The following is an 11,045-nucleotide window of genomic DNA, read 5'->3' as shown; positions in this document are numbered from 1 at the left end:
ATTTCGAACGGTGCGGTCTGCGTTAGCGATTTTCGCGGCGATAAAAGTAAATAACCATAATTATCAACTAACTACTGAAAAGTTGGACGAAATAACGTGGCGATTGGAACGGGGCGTCGGAAATTGACCGATCGATTGGGCGAATGGGGGAGTGTGCAGTGTTTAAGGAAGAAATTACCCCCGAGGAAAACGACCCCGTAGGCAAATTCCACAGAAAAATGCCCAATTCTTTACGGAAATTGCCTGCCGGGAAATAGCGGGACTGGGGCTGCAGCAGGATCAGTGCCGAGTGTAAAGTGCGTCCCCCCTCCCTGTTCAATAAATTGCAGGCATGATTTAAGAAACATTTAAGTGTGATAAGAAAAGCCAGGAAAAATTTAAGAAACCCCGTGAACGTGAACTTGGGTTGGCGGTGCCCAGGAAAAGTCAATTTTGTGAAAATCTATGCTGCTGCCGCGTTGTTATGTGTTTTCGTGGGTTTGCACTGAGGGGGAGGTGTGGTGTGATATGGAGAAGATGGGAAGCTGCGATGATCCGGGCCTGGTGCCTGGTGCCCCGAGATGAATTGTTCCCCCTTGCCCCCCTCAGTCCTCCCGGTACATGCGGGATCCACGGGATTTTCGGTTAAGGAAGATTGTGTGGCACGGGTTGGCGCCCCTCCCTCCCCCCCTGATATCCGAAATCTGCCTAAGGTGGTCGATCAACCGATCAACGGCAAGGAGAGGGGGGCGAACCCGGTTCATCCTTCCCTTTGCGTGCAAGCGGATGTAAACCTGTCCTAAAAGTGAAAAAAACAAACAAATGCGTAGGCAAAATAGTCGAAGAAAGGGGAAGCGGAGAGGAATGGCAGAGGGGCTATTGTTTCTTGGTGCAGTGTTGTTGCGATGTTTGAATGACGGTTATTGGAGTTTACCAGAAATTCCTGTATATCTCGCGAAAGGATAGCAGGGTGGGGAGCAGGGGGGAGGGGGGGGGGGGGGTGTTCGCCAGTGTTTGTGTGCCGCCGCCGCCGTCCGCGATCACCGGAGTGGACGAGGATCGCCCGACGGCAGTACGGCGGCGGGGCGGCGGGGCGGCGGAAGGAAGTTTCCTTTTTTGGAAGTGGAAGAATGTGGTCAGTTTGTGGGGAGGAGGGGCGGGGGGGGATTGTGAATGTGTGGCAATATAACTACCCCGCCGCCGGCACCGAAAAGAAGAAGAAAAAGAAGAAGAAGAAACCGAGAAGGTGGAATAATGAGGTTGCGACACACACACAAGCGACAGCGTGTGTGAAAGAGAGAGGGAGAGAGTGAGAGAGAGAGGGAGAGAGTGAAAGAGAGGGAGAGAGTGAGAGAGAGGGAGCAGGGTATGGTTCGACGTGAAGAGTGGGCGAGATGGCTACAGCGAGTGCGCGGGATGTGGAAACGATGAGAGCGAGAGAACGAGAAGAAACATTGCCGACGGCGGCTAGAACCGTGTTTGGAAAAATTTTTGCCTTGGTGTGCGTGAATGCGAGAAACCGCTGTGCGTGTGTGCGTGTCCGCGCGGTTTAGAACGAATAAAAAATGGAAGAAAATTGAGTAAAAGCCAGCAGCGGCGGCAGCCCTCCTCCCGCCTCCCCCGCAAGCCCATGTTCTTGTACGTGACTTGCTTTGATGAGAGCAAATCTCTCTTCTAAAAATTATAAAGAAATCTAGGGGGTTTATTTGGGGGTCAAGAAGAAAAATGGTCTCTTGGTCGATTGGCTTCAATTCACATTCCGATTCCCCCAGCGATCTCTAGAATCTTTGGCCGTTGGTCCTGATGATCCGCCCTCTCTCTCTTACTCCGTGAAACCGCGTAAAAGATGCCAACGTGCAAGCTGGAGGGGGAGGGGGTGCGGTAGGCTTCTGCAAAACCAAGGTTTTCTTCTTGCCGAAAGGGTTTTTGCGGCGTTGTCTTCTTCTTCTCGTCGCGACGATTTCGTCGTTGGTGTGCGTGGAGGAGACTCCAAGGTGTGAACGAAAGGAGCACGCAAGCGCTAGAGGGAAATGGGAAACGCTGCGGCGAGCGAGATGGCTAGAGGGAGAAACCGGTCTCCTTCTTTATCTTATGCTCTCTCCTTCCAGCCAATGGATTTTACCGGCCCTCCAAGGATTTGTACTAACTAGCGCTAGCCAGATTTACTAAGGAAAGGGGGGAAATAGAAAAGCCCCTTTTATCGTCAACCCAAGGACGGTAATGCTTCCGGGTAAGGGGAAATACGGAGCTCCTGTGAACAACCCCCTGTGTGAATCTGGATTGCATTTCCCTACACATTTTTCACGACAAGTTAATCAGGGACATTTGGTTAAAGTATTTAGACAAAGGTCGTTATCAGCGAGAGACAACACTTGCCAATACGCACGCACAACAATTCGAATTTGCCTTCATTTGAAACAACGTCAAAGTGCGCGCGCGCATAACGAGCCTGGAGGGAATGTTCTATATTGCCAAGTGTTGCGGCCCAAAAGCCCGCTGTAAAAAGCAACAGTTCCTTGTTGCAAAATCAATTGATATTGAAGAACGAACGTAAACAACCTCGTCCCGACAAAGGATTACCATTGTAGCAGTACTCATGGATACCATTGGAGAGCAAGGATTCCCCAAGCTGTCGTAACAAGTGGATTTTTGGCGACAGCAGAATTTCCGTATGTCCAGTAGAGAACAGTTGGAAAAGTTGTGTAAAAATGGCGCGGTTCTCTTTGCGCAAAATATGTTCCTCTAGTTTTGTGTAACGTCGAAAGTTTCAGTGCATAGCTGTTCCCTCTCTGATACACGTGGCCGACGGTCTGGCGCCTCGACTTTGCGACCAAAGCAACCTTGTCAGCAACAAATCCGCCAGTTGTAAAGAAATCGTGTTGTGTTGTTGACGCTGCTGTGTGGTTCGTGAGTGGCAATGTGTATATATGCTACGGTGTGCTAAAGAAAAGAATTAATTCGACAATGTTTTTCTGCTCCATAGTTTTTTATGTTCAGCAAATGTGCCTAAATGTAAAGTGTGCGACATGTTGCCCAAGTGCCCATAGTTGGCGTGTATGTAGTAGCGTTTAACGAAAACATGAAGTGATGATATATGACGTTGCAAGTACGACAAACCTGTGTGCACCCCCTAACATCATCAATTAACAAAAACGCGCCGCCTGTCTGTAAGCCGTACAAACGGGCGCCCTGCTATTTTACAAAAATATAAAACAACAATGCAGCCAGTATGTTTTGAAAACGCAGCAGGAATCAAACATGTCCAGCATTGGTAAATATGGCAACTCACAAAACTAACGCCCTGCTATCGCTTCTCTTGAAGCGATGAAATTGAGTGTTCCTTTCCGGTGGCTGCTGTAACTATCTGTGCAATAGTGCTTTCCTGAAACAACCGCGCATATCGTCAAGGCAAGATAACCGAATTCTAAGCGACACGAAACTATTAGTACAAGCTGCTAGTAGCCAAACAATTCTCGTCATGTTGTGCATCTCTAACAAGGACTGAACAATATTATTCCGTGCCGGGGGCGTCTTCAATATGACCAAATGATAGTTACAGCAGCCAGTGCGCCTGAGCTGTCGTTCCATGACGCCTTATGTTCATGGTAAGCATGGAGAACCTTAAACTCCGTCCAGACGAGCAACAAAGTTATCGCGATAACTTTCTCGCCCTACTGTTTACATACGATTTGACAGCTCCTAAGGGGGTTTTCACTCGTTCTCGCTTGCTCGCTGTCTACACGTGCATTCCAGTTATCGCGATAACTTCTCGACGGATTTGTATGGGATGACGTTTGTTTGCGAAGTTCTCGTCGAGAAATTCTCCAACATTCGTCATCGTCTGGACGGAGTTTTAGAATAGAGAACATGATCCTTTCCAAAGGTTGTTTTTTATTAGCCACATGGTTCTATTAATCGGTGCAAGACCAACAAAAATGCGTTCGTTTAAAAACACGTTTAGTGGTATTTGGTTCATCGCCTCAAAATCCCCCTTGTTGTGTTATTTCCTCTTTGAAAAGTCTCCCAAACTTGTGAACCCCAACATGAATCTGAAGAATTCATTCTCATTCTCTATCGATAATATGGCATTGGCTCGCGATCTCAAAAATAGCATGGGCTTTGAATGCAGCGCCAGCTAACTAGTTTTTTTCTTCATTTTATTGTTCCAGATAGTTTAACACCATTGAATGTGCAACATCGTCGGTAAATGGAAAGGAAGATCTCTAGTCCCCTAGCTCAGTACAATATATCCATTTGGCAGAGAGCAATACATAGCCACACACCACATTCGGACAGACTGAGTAAATCATTGGAATGAAATGGAAATCAACAAATCATCAGTTGCTTGCCTTACGCACTTTATTTGAACGTTCTCGGAGGCAATGAATGGTGGCGGTTTGTTAAACTATTGGCCGAAAAGGAGCGTTCAATAACAAACAATCGTTCGCAAACATAATGGAAGAACTATCGGCGCACGAGAACGGCAACATTCCATATACAAAATAATCCCTCAGTCGCACCGTTTATCGAAGCTTCACTAATGACAGTAACAAGGCGCGAAGCAACTAGACAGACGCCGCACCGCGCGCCAACGCTACTTTATCCGGAAAAGTGTACTAGCGTTACGGGCTACCAGTTGTGCTGCTGTTCGGGAACGTAACATGTACGTTATTAATCCGGCTTCAGCGCCGCAGGATCTTCCAAATACCTTCAAAAAGGGGCCCCCGTCTGCAGGTAGTGCAGGTACCGTTACTGAGTCGATTCTGGTTCCAAGGACAAACAACGAAATCTTAACGCAACTATTGACAAAATGCACCGTCGAAATGTCGAAGGAGGCGGCCAATTTTAGTAGCCCGCGCGACAAAACGCCTCCTCCTTCCGCCGCCATTGCGCTGACATCGCCGATCCCCGCAACCGTTGCCACACCACCGTCACAAGCATCTCCAGCGACTTCGCCCCGCGGTACGCGACATTCGGAAGAGGCCGGTCCTCCTCCTCCGACCACGAGGCATCATGCCGAGGATGATCCTCAGGTTGAAGTGAATGGCCGCGTTGACCCATTTTGCTCCTCCGCCTCGGGGACACTTTCGCCCCCACGCATGTCGGATGTGTCGGCGAAAGTGTCCCTTAGTGATAAGCATAGGACCACGTGTTCCGCCGAATCGAAATCCTCTTCGCTGTCGTCCAATCAACCGTCGAAAGTGGAGGGCAGTGCAGTGGCAGTAAACACCACATCTTCCAGCTCATCGTTGTCTGGCCAGCCATTGGATTCCGTTGATTCGCATTGTGAAGCACCTACGACAAACGCTACGACACTATCTCCAGCCACCTTTTCCAGTGTTGTTCATCCGAAAGAACGGGCTCTACGTTCGATAGCTGTGGCAGCGGCCAACGGTGGAAGCCCTACCGTGGAGAAAGGAATCGGAACAGCGGTGAAGGTTGCCAACGGTAAATCTTCAGGCAGCAGCGGATCGCCTGCAGGAGGAGCAATCCTAAGAGGAGCAGCGAATAGTAATTGCGTCGGGGGCGCCGGAACTTCTGGTGTGACGACAACAGCTGGATGCGGCTCGGTGCACGGTGGAAGGTTGCAATTTTTCAAGGGTAAGTCGCAAGCAATCCCGGTTGCCGCTATAACATCGGCGTTTGTCGTGTATCAATTTCTGACATGGTTTCATTTAGTCTAATGGCAGATTCATAGTGGATTTTTTTTAAAGTTAGCTTCACACTATAGTTATTTGGTGATCGTGTATATTGTATGCGATCGCCTGGGAAATGTTACTACATGCTTTGTGATAACTGTGAGAAGTTATGTTCGTTTCTAAGAGGTCCGAGGATACACATAAAAAATACAAGTGTTATCATTCGCAAAATGTCAAAGAGACTACTGTGGGAAGGCCATTGGTTTGTCTCATTCCCGATACCAATGGGACCACCAACGTTGTGCCGTTTAACCGATATGTCTCTACCTCACGATGGTTTGTGTCAAAAATAAATCACTCCTTATCAGTGCTTCTCAGTCGAGGGTTTAGTAGCTTTGAACAGTTACTTGATGAATTTTGAAGTTTTCCGTTTACACAATATATGTCATCAGGGGGTCTCATAAAATGAAATACAATTTTTCCTAGTTCACAGAATGAATGAAATGAAGATTGTACATAGGCTCGCTTGAGTTCAACTACGGTTTACATGCGATAACCGAAATCAGCGATAGCTAACACAGCAGCTATACAGTGCAGGGGGGCTCTCTGTTTGTTTCCCTGCCTATCGCATAAGAGAATAATTAAACGCGTTTTGGCACGGAAACTTTGGGCGTAGGTCGTCGTCGTCGCTAAGAGAGATACTTGGGCGTGCGTCAAGATTACGCGTAATGCCACACCTCCTGCGTTTGTGACTGATAAGTCGCCCTTACTTAAGACAACAACGACGCGACCCCCCCGGCGACCTGAAAGAAGCTCTGCCGCACTGACCAGCCGACCGCCCGTGGAGGCTGGTACTGATAAGGAGTGTAGTATGTGTATATGTAGTATAGCTGATGGACGACGCGATGGTTGGTGGGCCGGCTGGTCCGAAAAATCCCGGTTATCAAGAAGAGACCACTTGTGGCGTTCGCAATATACCGCCACCCTTCATTATCGCCGCTGCATGACGATGCGTTCATGACCACCGCGAAGTGCGTAATAGACATATAGAATCTTATTATTATTATTGTTCTTGGACACTTCTTAGGTCTTGATGGTTTTGCGCTTGTCCTCCCAGAGGTGAATCTGTTATCAAAAGCGATTGTACACCGCCCGGACCGGAGTAGCGCTACTGCCACCACCAAACGGCAAGCTAGACATAGGGACAATGTACAAAGCTCTAGGATGTACATTTTGAAATATTATAAATCTCACTTCTTACTCATTGACATGCTTGTTAACTTTCGCTGTTCTTTTCATTTAATAGGCATACATTTTTAACAATTGTTTTGGAATATAAACCATGTACTTCAACTTTTGTGATGATGGATATTTCAAAATGTGTCCAAAATCTATTCGACCAATTTCATATCCATTCAACAGTAGGACATTTGCACCTGGACACTACCAATCAGCCTTCAAAACAAGTAAACGGGTCTGGTAGGTTGGGAACTTAGGATTTCTCATGTTCCTAATTGCAACCCAAAATTGAAATTATTCAATAGTATGGATCGGAGGTTTTTCGTCCCATTTCATTCCCATTGATGTGAAAAATGAAGGATCTGTAATATGGTCGTTTATTAGTTGGTGGCTGCCTGCAATCATAAGAATCTGTTGGGTTGTAGTTCCCCGCATGTAGGCATCATTCTCGAGATGCTCGCTTGATTCATTTAAGCAGTTGCGTAGGCGAATGTGGAATGTGCACTTCGCACTTCATTAGCCACTGGAATGCGCCAACCTTAACTCGATTTATGGTCGCCACAGCTGTGACGCCACGAGCTTGCTATTGCGCAGTGACGAAAAAGGAAAGGGGGTTAGCCGTTCTGGATGAGTCGAGAATAATATAGTTCATACTTTATTTGACTGACTAAAATATTTGTTCTTTTGTAGGGAAGTATTATAAACATCATTAAAGTTTTGTTTTGCCCTGTAACATGGAGAACGAAAAATGGCTCCTTCTAAAGGCGTCTATGATGCGCGCATATATTGAACGCGCGAGTCGCTCTAGCAGAAGAATACACACGTCTTAACTTCGGGAAACGACGGAGGAAGTTTCCTGCCGCGATCGTCTTGCATCGCAACCCAACAGCGGACCCGGCTGCTTCTTGTCCCCCGAATCTTCTTCCGAGGAACGAAAAGGCCAAACAATACACACTTTTCCGCTTGGGCGATGATCTGTGTTGAACGCAGCAGTGTTTCATACAGCCATAGCGTACCAATAGAGAGGGTATGATGAAGGAACGAGGGGTGTCGTTCAATCCTGGCTACCGAGCGTGTCGGTGCCTCTTTTCACTTGCTAACCTCAAGCGGCAGGCAGACCCCTTAGCGTAGAAGATGCCGAAGGGGGGTTGGCGGGGTTGACGAAACAATGGAATATTAGTACCCGTTCCCGTACCCCTTTCCAGCCGTTGCCTAGTGCTCCAAGCTGTGGTGGCAGCGGGCCCACGGTGCGTTACTTCCCCAAGCATGAGAGAATAATGGTTGCGTGAGAGAATCATTCCAACCATAAGAAGAATAACCCCGCTATCAAAAGTCGATACGTCTGCATATGTATGTATGCTAGTGTGTGTTTTTGGGTTGAGTTGTAAATCATAGGTACAATCACTTCCCACACAATGATTGTTAAATTTTAAAAATTGTGATATATCCGGACTGTGAATTTTTTCGATTCGATCGGTTTCGATCACACATCGTGTAATTGTCGCTTCGATTCCCTTTATAATAGTCTACGTTTGTTGAACATCTCACTTGTAGCGCATGTCTCATGTATGGCAGATGGAGTATGTGCACAATTATTATTAGCAACCAGGGACATCATATGATCATATGGAAAGTTGACATCATTTCCCGATCATCGGTGTCGTGTTAAGTGCAACAAGATCTTGTAGAATCCTTAGAAAAATTGAACAAGCAGTAATTTAGAGATGTTTCAATTTAATGTACAATTAATAAAAAATATTTAGATATCAGAACTGAGTTACAATGTAAAGACGGTGCTTAAGCATCCCATTTTAAATCATTTCCATTCCACAAACCTTGTGTTTTCACTATTAATTAGAACTTTTGATGATATAACATCTTCAACTTTCGACTTTTTACTATATAGCATCTTCAAGTAAAACTCGTTTTGATAGCTCTCAACGGTAATGTTGCTATCGTGTACACATAATTTGCCCGAAGCACTTACTGCAATATGGAGAACATCGGTGGTAGGTTTAGCACATCAAAGGGATACAGTGCTCAATTTAGTATTACCGTACGCGGTGAATTGTTTCTTAGAACTTCGACCTACAACGCTTCAAAGGTAGTAGCTTGCTTAGCAACAGTTGCTGCTTCCGCACCCATCCCTTCTGTACTCCCATCCCGTTGGATGCTGGAAGAAAGTAGTTGCAATACACGCTCGGTCCACGTGACAAAACGGGATGACTCCCGGTTGCGGCAGAGTCGAGTCCGGAGAAATGTTGGGTTTGACTTTCGAGAAAAGATTGAATTTCTTGCACGCAAGCAATTAAGTGATGGCCCTTTGAGTCCAGTGTCGAGTGCGTCGTGAAGTTTGCCGTACATGCGTCTGTCATTCCCGCTCTCTCTCTCGCTCACACTCTAATCGCTAAATCGTGCCATTCCCGTTGATCTATGTTTCGTGGAAGTGATTTAGCCACCGTTAATTGGTCACATTATGGTAATTTAATTTAACAACATAATAACGGTGGACCAATGGAATGAGGAGGAGGTCCATTTTGCCAACGCGAACACACATATGGTGTATCTCGTCTATCGACATCGGTTTTTTTATGCGCTAAAAGGTGAGCCCGGTGTCAGCTGACACGCATAGTGGGCGCCAGGTCTTCCGTAGATCACGGCGAACCAATAGATAAATGTGTCTTGTTTCGTGAGTCTTGTGAGTAAACATTCGATCGGATAGGTTTCCACAAAAGGTGACATAGGTTGTGTGGAAAACCGAATAAAAAGCACTCATCAGCTCATCCACTGAAACTGAAAGGTTGCGGTTGGCCCCATCGCTAGTACACCCCAGCTGGTGTGGCTGCTGCTCGGCGGTTTATTCGCTCCAAAAGTTTTGCGCTTTCTCCAAGACAAAGCAGCAGGCTGTGGTAACGAGAGAAACAAATGACCAGCCGGTGGAAGCAAATCGTGCACAACAACAGGGCCACAATAAAGCGCGCTCACGCGGGACGGGACGGGCGCAGAGCCTCCTCGATTGCCGAGAGTTTTGTGGCTCAAGATGGACGAAGCAGACGGAAGAAAAGAGGAAAAACAGTTGGTAGCAAAATGGTATGGCGAGCGCGCGTGCGCGTCCAATTACTAATGTCCACACACCCATCTGCCGTCGTTGCCCCCTTTAATCCCGACAGTCTCCAATCTCCTTCTCTCTTTTACGTGCCCTGCCACCCCACGAACCACCAGCCCCAAACAGGCACGCAGAGGCACCCCTTTTCCCGTGGCGTCGATGAGCTGCGGCTGCTGCCGTTGCTGTTGTTGCTTCCATCGGGTGGCTGGCTCCACGCACCCCGGTCACCGCTACAAGTGTGTTCCCAAAAATGACAGATCGCACGGGCTTCTGCAGAAATGTGATGCCTGCTGTGGTGAGGACCCGGTCGCGGCATCATCACCGTCGTTCTTCATCTTGCGATGTGCTCTCCTCCTGTGCAGCATCCAGCCAGCAAGTTGGAGGACACGGCTTAAACCGCGACCGTGAGGTGTGGTGCGGTGTTGGTACGGGTTATCGCACAACGTTGTGAAGATAAAGCGAGAAACACCCGGGCATGGATGTTTGAGGATGGTGGATGAGATGATCGCCCCCTTACAGTGGGGCGATCTGGGGATGCCCGAGGATTACGGGGGGGTAAGATTGTTGTGTTGAAAGGATGTGGGGTATGTTGAAGATCGAGAGAGAGAGGGAGAGAGAGAGAGTTGGCGAGCGAACGAGCAAGCGATCGAGAAATAAGAAAAAAAGAGAGAGCGAGAAAGAGGAGTGTGCGCGCACGCGCGCCCCTCGATGTGCGCGAAGAGATGAAGAGAAGCGCGCTGTTGGGTCCGTTTTATGGTCTTTTGGAGGGAGATGATGCTTTTGCTCGAGTCCGAGACTCGATCATCGGTCCGGGCTGGGAGAATTGATACAGATTTAACAGGTAAAAACGGGACAGAGAACTATGGAGTTATCTGGATGGCTGGAGAAAAGAACGAAAGGGAGTGAAATAAAAGTAAAAAAAAAATGAGCAGAAAACTCATGAAACGAGCATTGGATTAAGTGAAAGAGCATAGGAAAAGCCAGCCAGCAGACGGGCGGGGACGACGTACCAGGTCGGGTCGGTGTGTAGCCGAACGATGACAAGCGAAAGATTACGAGCGAGCGAGAGAGTGAGTAAGTAG

At 47.6% G+C, this 11,045-nt stretch overlaps 1 protein-coding gene across 4 annotated transcripts in view; it reads left to right on the top strand.

The window, feature by feature from the left end:
- LOC125949238 (protein hairless) overlaps nucleotides 1-11,045 on the top strand; it is a 30,897-nt gene continuing 19,852 nt past the window's right edge. For 2 of the 4 annotated variants that reach the window (XM_049676070.1, XM_049676066.1), the window contains exons 1-3: nucleotides 1-46; nucleotides 2,963-3,584; nucleotides 4,149-5,580. In XM_049676070.1, the coding sequence (XP_049532027.1) occupies nucleotides 4,641-5,580 (940 nt within the window). In that variant the 5' untranslated portion in view covers nucleotides 1-46; nucleotides 2,963-3,584; nucleotides 4,149-4,640. The other 2 variants (XM_049676069.1, XM_049676068.1) reach the window with 2 other exon arrangements.

Source organism: Anopheles darlingi, chromosome 2 (assembly GCF_943734745.1).
Source record: "Anopheles darlingi chromosome 2, idAnoDarlMG_H_01, whole genome shotgun sequence".
Lineage (NCBI taxonomy): Eukaryota > Metazoa > Arthropoda > Insecta > Diptera > Culicidae > Anopheles > Anopheles darlingi.
The sequence above is the reverse complement of the archived record's forward strand: the minus strand, read 5'-3'. Positions and strand labels throughout refer to the sequence as shown.